The 16,045-nt window shown below is 51.9% G+C and overlaps 1 protein-coding gene across 2 annotated transcripts in view; it reads left to right on the plus strand.

Annotated features, from left to right (window-relative positions):
- The window catches only part of Snx8 (sorting nexin 8), a 48,706-nt gene extending 33,661 nt beyond the window's left edge, over positions 1–15,045 (plus strand). The window contains 7 exon segments of one of the 2 annotated variants that reach the window (NM_001105912.2): positions 860–940; positions 1,189–1,349; positions 2,157–2,289; positions 8,499–8,567; positions 10,182–10,328; positions 10,591–10,740; positions 13,732–15,045. In NM_001105912.2, the coding sequence (NP_001099382.2) occupies positions 860–940; positions 1,189–1,349; positions 2,157–2,289; positions 8,499–8,567; positions 10,182–10,328; positions 10,591–10,740; positions 13,732–13,845 (855 nt within the window). In that variant the 3' untranslated portion in view covers positions 13,846–15,045. 2 annotated transcript variants of the gene reach the window in all.
- Positions 15,046–16,045: the final 1,000 nt, after the last annotated feature.

Genomic DNA, 16,045 nt, shown 5'->3' on the forward strand with positions numbered 1-16,045 from the left:
ACTCTGTTCCACAGGTGGAACTTGCTGTGCTACTGTCTTTCTGTCAAGCTTTTCTTACAGTTCAACCCTGAGCAGAGTCTCAGAGTCTGTGAGACAGCAAAGGGAATTTTTCTGGATTCTGGGATGCCGGTGGACCAGCACATGCACAAAAGCAAGTTTCTCTTTAGAAAGGATTGCATTTGTTTCTATGTTTTTTGAGACAGAGACTGGAACTTGGAGTAATCCCCCTGCTTCAACCTCCTGAGTTCTGGGATTACAGGCATGCACCACCACACCAAACTCCTGAGGAAGCTTGGATTTGTCTGCTCCTTCTCTCCCTTTTAAGTGTGTATGTGTGTACACACACACATGCACATGCCTGTGCTGAATGTGTGTGGTGGGGATGCAGATGTGGATGCCTGTGTGCATGTATGGAGTCTGAAGGAGGACGTCTGGTATCTTGTTCTATGACTCTCTGCCTTACTCCTTTGAGACAGGGTTGCTCACTGAACCTGGAGTTATGTTGACAGCCAGAAAGCCCTAGCTACCTGTCTCCATTCCCCAGTGCTGGGTCACAGGTTTCTGAGGCAGCATCTGGCTTTTTTGTGGGACCCAGGGATTCTGAATCAGACCTTCATGCCTGTGCTACAGGGCGGTTCTGAAGCATCTCCTCAGCCTCACCTTCTTGAAGCAGGGTCCTGTGTATCCCAGACTGGCCTGGAACTCTCTTTCTCCTGTCGGGGTCTCCAGTGCTGAGATCACAGGCAAGCATCACCAGGCGTAGCTCCCGTGTCAGGTGGACTTCCAAGGAGCTCGCTTGTTCCTCAGCCGGGTGTCATTGCTGGCAGGAGAGCGTGAAGCTGTCTCTTTCCTCTTTCAGGATGTTCAGCACAAGCTCAAGGAGGCGGCCCAGTGCGTGGGAGATGAGTTCACGAACTGTAAGCTGGCTGCTAGGGCCAAGGTAGTTTTCTCATTTTGGCTATTCTTTTCCCTCTTAAGCCGAGGAATGGTAGTGCTAACCCTTGATGATCCTCACGACGCCTCAGTTGGGTGGAGGGGATCACGCCATTATCCACCACTTGTCCTTCCTTGTTGGACAGACTGGCAGCGGGGTTTGGCTTGTAGCAGATGAGCAAACAGGTTTTAGGGTGTCTTCTCTCTGAGACTAATTGGCAGGTCACTGTCTCTTTTCTTGCCATCTTTTTCCAGGACTTCCTCCCAGCTGACATCCAGACTCAATTTGCCATGAGCCGGGAGCTGATTCGAAATGTCTACAACAGCTTCTACAAACTTCGAGACAGAGCCGAGCGGATTGCGTCCCGGGCCATTGACAACGCTGCTGATCTTCTCATATTCGGGAAGGAGCTCAGGCAAGTGACTCTGTAGGGACTGTGGCATTAGTCAGGTCAGGGGCAGGGTCTGGTTACCATCCTCACCCTTTGCATTGCAGGAAGGGGAAAAGTAGACCAGTTGGTGTGGGAGCGGGACAGGGTCAGACAGAGGACTGGGTCTTTACATTCTGCCCAGAGTTTTCTTCATACAGTCCTTTTGGTACCTGTCACCCTGTGAGGAAGTGCCTGTGATTGCAACTTAAGGAGGAAAGAAGGGTTGAGTTTTGGCTCATGGTCTGAGTGTACACAGTCCGTCATGCTGGGGAAGGCAGGCATAATAGCAGGAATGTAAAGTGGATGTTCACACTGCGTCCTCAGTCAGGAAGCAGAGAGAGGCGAATGCCGGTGCTCACACTGCGTCCTCAGCCAGGAAGCAGAGAGAGGCGAATGCCGGTGCTCAGCTCACTCTCTCTCTTGATATCCAGTCTCAGATCCCAGACCAGGGAATGATGCTACCCTCATCTGCCCCCATGTTGACAATGTTAACCCAGCACAAATATAAAAAAGCTTGTTTGCCTTGGCAAGTTAGCCAGGGGCAGAACAAGTTTTCCTTATGGTATAGTAGGGCCCACCCCCAGCCCAACACATCCCCACCCCCACATACCGGGCACACAGGCCTTGGGGTCTTGGCAATAGCACTGATTTCCTAGATTCTCACCTACTTGTAAACGTCCCCACCCCACCTAACCTTTCAAGAATCTCAGACCCTGCCCTGGAGTTGCGCCTCTCCGGGAGCGCACATCTAGGGAAGGGACAGGCAGGTGAGTGTGTGTTCTGTCCCTGCAGTGCTTTGGGTTCCGACACCACCCCTCTGCCCTCCTGGGCTGCTCTGCACCTCAGCACGTGGGGCTCCCTGAAGCAAGCGCTCAAGGGCCTGTCCGTGGAGTTTGCTTTGCTTGCAGACAAAGCTGCACAGCAGGTGAGTGTCCTCCTCCTCCATGGGTCCCGAGTCCCAGAACGCGCTGTCCTGTGCGGTGGAGCCTTTCGAGTAGCCTGGCTTTGAAGTCCTTATCTCTGTGCTGATGGCCTTCCATCTCCGCTTGGAGACTGCCTGTGCAGTCTGTTCTGGCGCCTCCCCCTGAGCCATTTACGCTTCTGAGGAGGCCACTGACTGAAAGAGTTTGGGCCCTTGTCCCCAGCCCTGGCCTTACTGAGGTTAAGCAGATCTGTTCTTGGTGCTGTAGTCTTGTACCTGCAGTTTGCTTCTGGATGGACCACATATTTCCCATTGTGCCAGCTTGTGCTTGGCAGCCAGTGACTTAACCCATTGGAATAATAACTAAGCCCTCAGTACCCCAAAAACCTCTTCCTCTACATAGAGAGTGCTGTGCTGCGTGTGCAGGAGCTGGGCTTAGTTTGATTTTTGTTGTGTGGAATAAACACAGGCTGTAGCACTGAGCCGCCCCTCAGCCTGACACTGGACGATCTAACACTGAGCTGCTTCACCAGCGCCCCCACCCCTTTTTTCTTTTCTTTTGTGGTCACTGTTGTTGAGACAAGGTTTCACTAAGTTTTCTAGCCTTGAACTTACAATCCTCCTGCATCTGTCTTCTGAGGAGCTGGCACTGTCTGTCTGGGATGCCACTCCAGCCATGGTCTTGAAGACGTTGACATTCTTGCTGAGGCTCTGCTCTCTGCCTAGTTTTCAGTTCTGTGCCTGGACTGTTCCACCTGCTGGGGACTTGGGGACTTTTCTTAGCACCAGCTGGAAGCTCAGGTGCCTGTGAGGTTACCGTGGAAGAGGGAATTTGACCACTTTGCTTGTGCGGAAAGCCCCCAATATTTTTCCTCTTCTGTTCTCAGAGGCCGTGTGTTCCCTTTAAAAGTGTGCCTATGTTTTTCTAATGTACATGCAATGCATGTGTGTTGGTTCATATATGTATAGGTCCACATGTATGTGTTCACATGTGTCAGGAGACAACTTCACATGCCATCCTCAAGGATGCCATCCACAGCCTTGGAGACAGGGTTACTCATTTTCCTGGAGTTCACCAGTTAGGCTAGACTAGCTAGCCCTCAAGCAAGCCTTAGAGGTGCTCATGCCTCCTCCTAGCACTTGGAGTACAAGTGAGAACCTTTGATGTGGATTCTGAGGTTTGAACTTGGGTCCTCATCCTTGCAAGGGCAGCATACACTGTGTGGTCTCTCCAACTGGCATCGTTGCTGTCTTCTTCCTTGTTAATTAGAAAAACCATCTTAGCCAGGTACTGGTGGCCACATCTTTAATCCCAGCACCTGGGAGGCAGAGACAGGCAAATATCTAAGCCTGAGGCCCACCTGGTCTACAGAGTGAGTTCCAGGACAGACACGGTCACACAGAGAAACTCTTTCTCGGAAAAAAAATGTATGTGTGTGTGTATATGTGCACATGCATGCACATGCCTATGGAAGGCAGAATCCTTCATCAGATCCTACGAAGCTGGAATTTTAGTAGATTATGTACCACCTGTGGGTGCTGGGACTGGACCTGGGTGCTCTGCAAGAACAGCAACGGCTTTTGTCAGCAAGCCCTCTCCCAGCCTCTTACTCAGGGTTAAGTCAGTCCTTCCCACTCACGTGGCTTTGCTGCAGTAACTTTGTAGTTTGTGTGCGGTGGATTTGCTGCAGTAACTTTGTAGCTTGTGTGCCGTGGATTTGCTGCAGTAACTTTGTAGCTTGTGTGCCGGGGCTTTGCTACAGTAACTTTGTAGCTTGTGTGCTGGGGCTTTGCTACAGTAACTTTGTAGCTTGTGTGCCGTGGCTTTGCTGCAGTAACTTTGTAGCTTGTGTGCCGTGGCTTTGCTGCAGTAACTTTGTAGCTTGTGTGCCGTGGCTTTGCTGCAGTAACTTTGTAGCTTGTGTGCCGGGGCTTTGCTGCAGTAACTTTGTAGCTTGTGTGCCGGGGCTTTGCTACAGTAACTTTGTAGCTTGTGTGCCGGGGCTTTGCTGCAGTAACTTTGTAGCTTGTGTGCCGGGGCTTTGCTGCAGTAACTTTGTAGCTTGTGTGCCGGGGCTTTGCTACAGTAACTTTGTAGCTTGTGTGCCGGGGCTTTGCTGCAGTAACTTTGTAGCTTGTGTGCCGGGGCTTTGCTGCAGTAACTTTGTAGCTTGTGTGCCGGGGCTTTGCTACAGTAACTTTGTAGCTTGTGTGCCGGGGCTTTGCTACAGTAACTTTGTAGCTTGTGTGCCGGGGCTTTGCTACAGTAACTTTGTAGCTTGTGTGCCGGGGCTTTGCTGCAGTAACTTTGTAGCTTGTGTGCCGGGGCTTTGCTGCAGTAACTTTGTAGCTTGTGTGCCGGGGCTTTGCTACAGTAACTTTGTAGCTTGTGTGCCGGGGCTTTGCTGCAGTAACTTTGTAGCTTGTGTGCCGGGGCTTTGCTACAGTAACTTTGTAGCTTGTGTGCCGGGGCTTTGCTGCAGTAACTTTGTAGCTTGTGTGCCGGGGCTTTGCTACAGTAACTTTGTAGCTTGTGTGCCGGGGCTTTGCTACAGTAACTTTGTAGCTTGTGTGCCGGGGCTTTGCTGCAGTAACTGGTTCTTGGACCTCAGCTTCCCCATTGCTCATATATAAGAGGGTGGAACTAGACCATCAATGCAACTTCCATCTGTTTACATTTGTGTGCGCATGCGTGTGTGCATGGGTGCATAGTGCACAGTAGCGGTTAGAGGACAGCTTTGGAGAGCCTGCTCTCTCCTTCCCCCTTGTTGAAGCAGGGTTCCTTATTTCTGCAGTGCTGTACACTCCAGGGTGGCTGCCTCAGCTTCTGAGTGTTTTCCTGTTTCTGGTTTCAGGTTTTCATGTGGGTTTGGGGGGTTGAATCATGTTGTCAGTCTTGGCGCACAGCAGGTGCTTTTAACCACTGAGTTACCTGACTGCCCCAAACTATTTTTTTCTTTTCTTCCTCCCTTTCTCTCTCTTCACCTCCCCCTCCACCCCCCTTCCTTCCTTCTCCCTCTCCCTCTTTTAGAGACAGGGTCTCACTGTGTAACCCTGGATGGTAGCCCTGGACTCCTGGAGACCCACCTGCCTTTCCCCTTCAAATGCTGGGATTAACAGCTGTACCACCATGCCCTTGCTGACCATTTTCTTTTTTAAGTATACATGTGTGCCCCCTTGCGTGCATGTGCCATGACATGCTTGTGGAGGCCAGAGAACAACTTTCGAGGTCATTTCTCTTCTTCTGCCCCTGTGGGCCCTGGGCATTGAACTCGGGTCATCAGCCTTGGTGATGAACTTCTCTATTGGACTAACCTGCTGAGCCCTCTTACCAGCCCCAGGCTTCTTTGTTTTATCAGTGTAACTGTCCTGTAAGCCCTCCATACTCAGCAGGAAGCCTCAGCCCAGGTGCCAGGTCCTGCACAGCACAGGACAGCTATCTCTAGATTCCTAAGGACTTTCTGATTTAGCTGCCTGTGCCTTCATTTTGAAGCTGGAGTATGCGTCTGCAGTTCCGGATGGCGAGTGCGCAGCTTGAGGCTCCTCCCAACGCTGTGTTTCTTTGACACTTGACTTCTCTATTGGAACTTACCTTAGGGGAATGGACTGCTTCCCGTCTTCTTCTCCCAGTCCTTATGCTGAAGTTAGTGGGATTTTGTTTTGCTTAGTTTAGGGTCTGAGATTTCAAGCGAGGGGTGAGTTCTCCGTTTGTTCTTGAAGCTGGCCTGCTACTCACTTTGTAGCTAAGCCTGGCCTTGTACCTATGGCCCTCCTACCTTGGCCTCCCGAGTGCTGAGATTACAGGTGTGCACCAGCATGGCCGGCTTGGTGTGTGCATGAGCCCAGAGCTCAGAGGGGGATGTAGGGAGTCTTCCTTCATCATCATGCGCTGTTCCCTTGAAACAGGGGCTCTCACTGCACCTGAGCTAGGTGTGTGGCCAGCAAGCCCCCCTGCTCTCTGCTTCACAGCATCTGGGTACAGTTGTGCAAGCGGCCAGTGAGCTTTACACGAGCCTGGGGATCTGTACTCAGGTCCTCATGCCTGTGTAGCAAGTACTATTACCTGTTGAGCAGTCGGTCGCTCCAGCTTCCCTGTGCTGTGTTTCTTAAAGGCCCGTGCTTGGATTGTCAGGGTCTCATACACACAGATGGGCTGGGCTGGCCAGTGAGCCACGCAGGACAACCAGAATCTCTTTCCTTACTGTAGCAGGGACGCAGCCCCAGCCTGTCATCTAGGGCAGAATGACTAGGGGTGTCTCCCTTTCTTGTGTTGTCCTTTTCTGTCATTACTGTGTGTGGTGTGTGCCTGCGTGTGCCTGTGTGTGCTTTGCATGCTGTCCTTCGGCTCACCTTTTTTCAATTTTAAAGATTAATTTATTTTATATGTGTGGATGTTTTGCCCGCTGTGTGTCTGAACCACATCCATGTCTAGTACCTGTAGAGGCCAAAAGACGGCAATGGATCCCATAGGACTGAAGTTACAGTTCACTGTGAGCTGCCACGTGGGTGCTGGGAGTGGAACCCAGACCCTCTGGAAGATCAATCAGTGTTCTTAACTGCTGAGCCATCCCTCTAGCCCCTCCATTTTTTAAAAGATAGTTAATTAGGACAGGGTCCCAGTATATATCCCTGGCTAAACTGGAACAGACAGATCTATCTGCCTCTGCCTTTTGAGTTCGCCACCACACCTGGCTCCATCTTGGTTTTTTTTTTTTTTTTTTTTTTTTTTGGTTCTTTTTTTCGGAGCTGGGGACCGAACCCAGGGCCTTGTGCTTCCTAGGTAAGCGCTCTACCATTGAGCTAAATCCCCAGTCCCCCCCCCCCCTTTTTTTTTGTTTCCTGTTTTATTTCTGTTTTGAGATGGGGTGTCTCACTGAATCCGGGTCTCTCCAGTTCAGTTAGACCAGATAGCCTGCAAACCCTCAAGCTCCTAGGTTTGTCCCATTTTCATCTCCCCAGTCCTGGGGTTACATTAATCATGATAACTTGTCCTTTCTGTGAGTGCTGGGCGTTCGAACTCAGGACCTCCCATTTGCATGGTAAGCAATTTGCTGTCTGGGCCTTCTCTCTAATCTTCTCTCCTTACTGGAAAACCTTTGGTCACCTGTTCTTTTCCTGGAACTTGTTACTTAGTATCTGAGCTGGCTGCAGGTGGGGGGTTGAATTGCATGGGAACCTCATGATTTAGTGGACTGAAGCTTACGGGGGGATGTTCCAGCGTCTCCCTGAGATGGCCACGTCTGACTTAATCCTGTGTTTCCATGAAAGTGTCTTCATTTTCTGTCAATCTTCCATCTCCTCTTCCCTACACGATTCTCCGTGCACCAGTGGATGTACAGCTTTTGGTTGGGGTGAGCATATATTTCTTGGCTACAGCTGGAGTACTAGGAGCTTTAGGCATGTGTTGGCTGGGACATGTGTACGTGCATACACATGGGCATACACACATGGCTGTCACTGTGTCCCAGAGTGCATCAGTGGCATGTACGTTGGAGGCCAGGTGGCATCTGGGCCCCTGTTGCTCCTTCTTGTCTCCATGGTGTCATGGATGAGTTTCAGCGCTGGGCCTTCCTTTCATTGCCAGATATACGAACAGGGCTGTCTGTGTGGCTGTCTACATGTCACAGCTATTGTGCTGCTTGTGTACAAAGTCCTAAGCCTGTATCCTCCATCCCATTCTCCCCTGCTTTGGCTTCCAGCGTGGCTCTTCCTTTGCCCTGCACTATCTGCCTGGGTTCACTTCTCCACTCACACCTCTCCCATACCAGGTCCTTTGTGCCTCTGTGGTCTCCCCACATCTCCTTTCCAGACATCTGTCCCTATTGTTAAAGCGCCTCTCTCCCAGCATCCTTCCTTCATCTGTTTCCCCTTTGGACACACGTGGCTTCAAAGAGAAGCTGGTAGGTAAGTGTTGGGCAGAGCGGCTGGGGCCAGCATGAGGCGTGGCTCTGTCGTGCCTGTGAGACACTGCATGTGGAAGGTCTGAAGGAGACAAACCAGTGGAGAGGGCCCTCCCTGTCCTCATAACCTCCAGGTTTGAGAGCATCTCTGCCTTCACCTGCAGGGCTCTCCCTCCGGGAAACTGGGCCCTCCTGAAGCCTGGGCTGGTGGCTCAAGGAGGAGAGCTGCCAGGTAGTGGTTAGGAGAGTGAGGTCTCTAGGGGGTGCTGGTTCCTAGGTGCTGTGTGTCAGTTGACTCCTCCTTGTTCCTAGGGTAAGAAGGAGGAGAATGATGTGGTGGAGAAGCTGAACCTCTTCTTGGATTTGCTGCAGTCCTACAAAGTGAGTCTCCAGCGTTTCTATCTGATAGTGGCCTTGGGATTGTCGGTGTGAGAGCGAGGCTCTGCCGGGTGGGGACTGACTGTCAGGTGATTTGCTTGGCTTTCCTGGGGAGACTGTAAAGTGTCTGTCCCTGGAGATAAGGCACAGGGGTTTCTGCTTACATCAGCTAGTGAGGTTACTAGGGCTGATCCCAGAAGCAAGGGTGGCCTGCAGGTGGCTGCTGCTCCCTAAAGTGTGGTCTTCCTCCCCATTCAGACTTTATCTCTTACTTAATCTTGTGGAGATCCTGTGTCTCCCATCCTCCATAAGAGAGTGTTAGCCGACCTGATCTCATGAGGGGCTCAAGGGAGTCATCACAGCTGCACTCTCTGCTTCAAGATAGGGGTGGCACATCCAACCAGAAGGAAACCTGTCTGCATGAAGGTCTCCTAAGCTGGCTCAGGACTTCTGCTAGCACCCCAGGAAGCTCCCAAGTTGAAGGGGAGATAGATGATTGCAGTGGGTGGTAGGAACCAAGGTACATGAGTATCTGTGACTGTCAGGTTCTCTGTAAGTGACTGGGGCTCTCCCTGTAAACCTCACGTGGGCTTTGCTGCTTCCCATGGATGCAGGCTCTAGGAAGCCCAGCTGAGCCTACAGCCAGGGCAACTACAGAAACCTTTATTACTGAAGAGCTTCAGGAGAGCCAGCCCAGAGCTTACAGGGCTTGGAAGAGTTTGCTCTGTTGACTGGGCTGGTAGCATGTGGCTTCTGCTGTTTCTAACTTGCATCACCGTGCCTGGCCTCCAGGGTTTCTGTTTGGGGTTGAGGGCCCCACCAATTGATGTCAGTATCTCTTCTTTCTTGGGTACACTGTCCTACCACCAGTGAGACACTAGCTATCTGAAGTTAGTTGTTATTAGTAGTCTGAGGTTTGGGGCTGCCTCAGGGCCCTAGACTATACAAATGTCTTCTTTGAAGGGAGACTCATTCTTTGGGCCTGGGGTAGTTCACAGAATAACCTGAGCCAGATAGGATCTGAATGGGCTCAGCTCTGCACCAGGGTGTGTATGCAGCCATTTGTCTATCTTGTCTAATTATTACATTAATGTGTGTGTGTGTGTGTGTGTGTGTGTGTGTGTGTGTGTGTGTGTGTAGATCAGAGGACAGCTTATAGGAGCCAATTCTTGCTTTCCACCATGTGGATCTTTTTTTTTTTTTCTTTCTTTTCTTTTTTTTGGAGCTGGGGACCGAACCCAGGACCTCGCGCTTGCTAGGCAAGCGCTCTACCACTGAGCTAAATCCCCAACCCCCACCATGTGGATCTTAAAACTCAAACTCAGATCATCAGACTTGGCAGCAAGTACCTTTACTCACGGAGCCATCTTGCTCTCCCCCTCCCACTCCCGTCACCACCCCCCAGCCCTGTTGGACTCTTTCCTCTTTCTGAATAGGAAAAGCCAGTCCTCCCAAGTGCCCTGGTAGCTTATTACCCATCAGCATGAGCCCTTATAACTGCCTCTGCTCTCTCCTTTAAGATGGGAGGTGGGAGCTGTGAGAAGGTCTCTGGCTCCTCTGGGCTCCTGGTCCCTTTAGGATTTGCTGCAGTAGGTGAACATGCCTCTCTCCCTGAAGGACCTGTGTGAGCGGCATGAGAAGGGCGTGCTTCACAAGCATCAGCGAGCACTGCACAAGTACGGCCTGATGAAGAGGCAGATGATGAGTGCGGCACATGGCCGAGAGCCCGAGTCTGTGGAGCAGCTGGAGTCACGAATTGTGGAGGTGAGCAGCAGGCAGGTATCAGGAAGCAGCTGTGGGCTGCAGGTAGAGTGAGTTGCTCTGAGCGGAGTTGTGGGTATCCAGATCAGGGCTGGGTGTGGCAGAGGTGGGAGCTGTCCCAGGTGCTCAGCAGCTGTACCTGGCCTTGTATTTGCTTGGTGCTCACTCCTGTGGAGGTGAGGCCAGGGGCCAGTGCCCATGCTCAAAGCAGATGCGCTGTACCACATCTGAGGGTCCTGTGCATAGAACGCTTCTCTGCTTGCAGCAGGAGAACGTGATCCAGACTATGGAACTCCGAAACTACTTCTCCCTGTACTGTCTGCACCAGGAGACTCAGCTTGTCCATGTCTACCTGCCTCTCACCTCTCACATCCTGGGGGCCTTCGTGAACTCCCAGATCCAAGGGCACAAGGAGGTGAGCCACCCCTGCTCCCATTGTCACTAACACCATCCTGTCTTCAGGTTCCTGGCCTGTCACCTGCAGCCAGTGACCTCCAGAATAGAGCTGATACCCATTGGCCTGGACAGGTCCTAGTTCTCCAGCCCGTGTATGTACCCAGAATGACTTGGAAGTGGGATCAGAGAGATGTCAGGAAGTTCATTCCCTCTAGGAGAACTCTAGGAGTCAGAAAAAGCATGGAGACTCTGTGAGCCCTATAGCTGAGAGACAAAGGTGGTGGGAGTTAGTGTGGCTGGGAACACAAGGACTTACCCGGAAGTCCTTTTAGTCCTTTTACCTGGAGTGGGGGTGGGGCAGGGAGAATCATGACTGAGTCATGCTTACCCTGGGATGCTTACCCTGTGCAGGGGGCGGAAGCCCTAGGGCCTCAGATCATGGCTTTCACACTTCACACTTTACCCAGCAGGAACTGCAAACACAATGTGTAATTTTTTGGGGGTGGGGTAGGGGATGTAAAGTTAATGCCCGCCCCCAACTGGCGTGATTCGTTGAAGCTCATGATGATGAGTAAAATTAGTTCATGTGGTGGGGACTCCGTACAGAGCGGTGGATGTTTACAGAGAGCCGAACTTCCTCTTCTGAGTTATCAACTCTCCACAAGCAAGAGCCTATTTTAGCCCTTGAACGTTATTTACTCATTATCTATGTGTATGTGTGAGTTTATGGGTATCATGTCTGCAGGAGTGCACAGGCCAGAAGAGAGTGTCAGACCCCCTGGAACTGGAGTTATATACAGTTAGCTGTGAGTTTCCATGTGGGTGGTGGGATCCAAACCCAGGTGCTCTGTGAGAGCAGCCAGTGCTGTAACATCTGAGCCATTTTTCCAGAGCATCCTGCCCACTTTTGAGACAGGTTCTCACCATGTAGATAGACCAGGCTGGTCATGATCCACCTGCCTCTGCTCCCTGAGTACTGGAAGTGTGTGCTTCCACACTCTCAGCCATTTCTTTTTATCCCCCCCCCTTTTGGTTGGTTTTATTTTTATTTTTATTTTTTTATTTTTTCTTTTTTTCGGAGCTGGGGACCGAACCCAGGGCCTTGCGCTTGTTAGGCAAGCGCTGTACCACTGAGCTAAATCCCCAACCCCTGGTTTTATTTTTGTATGCACATGTGTTGTATGTGTATGGGTGTATAAATGTTTGCATGTGTATGGGCATACATGCATGTGTAAGAGAACATATCTGCGCATGTATGGAGGGTGTGGGCTGATGTGGGTAGTCTTCCTGGATCATTCCTTACCTCCTACTGAGGCAGAGTTGCAGTGACCCTGAGCCCAGAGCTCACTGATTCTGCTAGGCTAGCTATCTAGCTTGCCCAGGGATCTTCCGTCTCCCTTTATGGGCTGCCACATCCACTTGGGCGAATGAGCTCTAGTCTTCAGATTTACATGACGGTCACATTACCCAGTAGCCACCTCCTCAGCTTGCCCAGGTTCTTACTTCACATGGCTCTGAGTTTATAACGAATCTGGCTTCCTGAGTTGTGCATCTGTCCTCACCCTGTCAGGATCCAGCTGGTCTAGAAAATGCCATCCAACCTGGAGTGATGGCTCAGCGGGTAAGAGCACTGGCTGCTGCTCTTCCAGAGAACCCAGGTTCAATTCCAAGCTCCTACATGGCAGCTCACCACTGTCCATGACTACAGCTCTAGCAGTTTTGACATCTTCACACAGACACGTGCAAACAAAACAACAGTGCACATAAAATAAAAATAAATGAAAAAAAAGGGAGAACACAAACACTATCCAACCCCGAGAGGGGCAGCCTGGCGAGTGACTAAATTGTGGCTGGTTACTCTGCAAGACGGTTACTCTGACTAGGAGCTGGGGGGCTAATTTGCTGACATCCGCTGTGCTAGCCCCGTGTAGCACCCCCCACATGCACACACACACCCATCTTGGTTTTCCAAGTGACTCTGGTGTCTCCGGCTGCATTTGGTTGTTGGCCCTATGTGGGTTACAGACTGAATTTAGGTGCTCAAGCATCTTTACCTGCCAAGCCATCTTGAAGGCCAGACCGTGGATTTTTGAATTTGCCTCAGCCTCCTGAGTGCTGAGACGATGAGCACACGCCACACACCTGACCTACGTGGGGCTTCACGAGTGCCAGGCAGACATTCTGCCAGCTGAGCTACTCCCTCAGCCCCAGGGACCTCTTTTGACCTTTGACCTGTGTGGTTCCAAGGTCTGAGAAATGGAATGAAGGTTTAACCCCATTAGTGTCCAGACCATGTCCATGGGTGTCATGGTTACAGACCAATAGAGCTGTCACTGCCTGGCAACATCCGTCGGCTCTGTGACGGTGTGGCCCTTTTTGTCAGGGAATAGAGGCAGGCTAGGGGACATTAACTTGTAGTTTTTTGGGGGAGCACATGATGGCTGCCAAGTAGCTTCACAGCATCCAGGCCAGTAAGGCTGCTCGGCGGGTAGAGGGCTTGGCGAGTATGCAGGAAGCCCGGGTTCCATCCCCAGTTCCGCAGATGCCAGCTGTAGGGGTGCCCACCGGTAACCTCCGTACTCAGGACATGGAGGCAGGAGGGTCAGGAGTTCAAGCTCACCCTCTATTACTTAGCAGTTACTAACTTTCTTACTTTTTTTGTGTGGGGTACCAAGGATCAAACTTGGGGTCTCATGCGGGTTTGGTAAGCTAACTCTGACCCTGAGCTGTACCCCAGCTCTGCTTTTTTGACTTTTAGATCTCACTGTGTAACCCAGGCTAGCCTGAAACTTGTAATCCCCTCCTTTGCCTCTGGAGGCTGGGCCAACATTGAGAGAATAGGGGTGATTTGTCCTCCCTGTCAGACGCTCAGGCTGTGGAGCCTGGCATGCGCAGCCGTGTGATGTGAGTGCCCTCTTGTTCATGCCACCACGTGATAAGGAACGGGAACCGGCTTGTCACGGACCAGGTTGTGGCCACCCTCCTCACCTCCCTTTCTTCCACCCCGCAGATGAGCAAGGTGTGGAATGACCTGAAGCCAAAGCTGAGCTGCCTCTTTGCTGGACCTCACAGTGTGCTGACACCACCACGCTCCCCGCAGGAGGATGGCATGTGTCCCCACTAGTGACAAGGCCCACGACAGAGCTCCCTGTGGCCTCACTAAAACCTCTTTGCAAACAGTGTGTCCCTGGCTGATTCCCTCTAGGCAGCAGCCATTCCCCCGAGCTGCCTGTGGGCTGTGCTGGCCATCTTTGTGTCTCCCTGTTCCTGGGCAGGAGGTCTTCGTGCCCCCAGCCCGCCCCTTGGCCTGTTTCTCAGGTCGGTAGTGGGAAACGAGGGTGCTTTGGACTGGATTGTGCCCGATGCCCAGTGCTAAGGGCCTTTTGTACCCAGTAAGTGGCATCTAGGGGAGCCTAGGGGTTAACCTAGCAGCAAAGAAATGGGAGGACTGGCCCTGTCCGGTGTGGCCTGGCAAGGAGCTGGTCAATCTCTGAGGAACCCAAGTACACTAGGCCTGCAGACATTCTTCGAGGGGTATTCAAGGCCAGGCGAGTGGTCTCACACAGGAGGAGGGCTTGAGTGTGCAGTGTGTGGAGCTTAGGAGGACATATTGCACTCCAGTACGATCCTTCGAGGTCTAGGGCCTGTCAGGGTCCAATGGATGAGTTTCCTGTGTTGAGTGAGGAAGGGTTGTTGGGGCACTGGAGATGGGCATCCCTGTTGGGCTGTCCGTCAGCAGGCTCTGCGTGGACGAGAGTTGTTTCCTCTGCCGGCCGCTCACTGGCTGTGCGCTGCAGGCCTGTGGCCCTCAAAGCTGGCGTAGAGCCTGCCTTTTCTCATGCAGTCTTTCCCTGACTGGGCTGTAGGTGCCCGACTCCAAACTTGAGGTTCCTCTCCAGGGTTCAAAGGAATGCAGAGTCCCTGTACCCTTCTGGGCATCCTGCTGTCCGAGCCTGTGCTGCACCACAGCCATGCTTGGGGCTGCTAGAAAGACGGAGAAGCACAAGTATCACCGGATCTCCCGCCTGCCTGTCCCTTTTCCTGGGCTGGGTGGGGCCCAGCTGTAGCCTTAACTGGACGGTCCTGGGGCCATCAGAGTAAGAGTGAAGGGAAGAGCTTTTTTTTTTTTTTTTTTTTTGATGCCACTCTGACTGAAGAAGCTGACAGCAGGGGCAGAGGGGCTCTGGGACACTGCTGTGTGGACTCTGGGTTAAGGGCGTGAAGAGGCTGGTGCTGTGGGATTCGGCTCGATGAATGAAGCACTTTATGGACTGCGGGAATCAGTTACTGCCACACCCAATAAACTGGAAGTGTTTACAGATGGTTTCCATGCTGCAGTTTCTCTCCATAACCCCACGAACATGGTCAGTGTGCCTTGGAAACTGGATGGGCAGCTGCCCCTACCCCGGTGGTCCCTGTGAGGAGTGCTGTGTGCATAGTACCTTCCTGGATATAGACACAGAGTTTCCTGCTGGAGGGAGGTTCCTCAGACTCAGGCAATCTGTCAAGTTTACACGTCCCAGAAATCTGGAAAGGGCACGATTCACAAGGTCCCTCCCTGAGCTGGTGCCCAAAGTGACAGTTGCTGGGGGAGGAGACTGACCCGTTGAGAGCCCTGCACAGTACAGAACTCCAGGGCTGTGTTTCCAGTTCTCGCCCATGCTGTGGTCGCTGTTTGAAGTGTACCTACTGCTGGGAGCTAAGCCACACTCCTGTAAGTCACGGCAGAACTCACTGACCGCTCAGTGTCTGCAGACTCATTTCCTTGGTTGGTCATTGAGATCATTTCCTACTGCTATGAGGAAATTCCCCACAGGAGAAATACAGTAGGAAAGGTCTGCCACTTTGGGGGAATGCGGGTCACTGTACGAGCCTGAGCCAGCTGGGCACATTGCATCCAGAGTTCAGCTGAGAATAGATCAAAGTGTGCGTGCCAGTGCTCAGCTTGCTTTCTCTAAGGCTGTTCAGGACTCCCTTCCTAGGGAATCCTGCCACTCACAGTGCTCAGCCCTTCCTACTTGGTTAACATAATCAAGATACCCCCCCCCAGACGTGTCCACAGGCCATGCTGACGTAGACAGCCCTTCTCTGAGATGCTCTTCCCACGTGATTCTAAATTATGTCAAGTTGATGGTTTAAACTGATGTCCTAAGGGCTGCGGAGAAGGCTCAGTACTTGCTTGCTGTTCTAGGACCTGAGTTCAGTTTCTAGTACCCTCGCCAGGTTGCTCCTAAGCTCCTATAACTTCAGCGCCAGAGGAATGGCCATCTGTCCTCCATGGCGCCTGTACTCATATGCATGTCACCCCCACCCCAACGCACCTA

The sequence above is a fragment of the Rattus norvegicus genome, chromosome 12 (genome assembly GCF_021556685.1).
Source record: "Rattus norvegicus strain SHRSP/BbbUtx chromosome 12, alternate assembly SHRSP_T2T, whole genome shotgun sequence".
Lineage (NCBI taxonomy): Eukaryota > Metazoa > Chordata > Mammalia > Rodentia > Muridae > Rattus > Rattus norvegicus.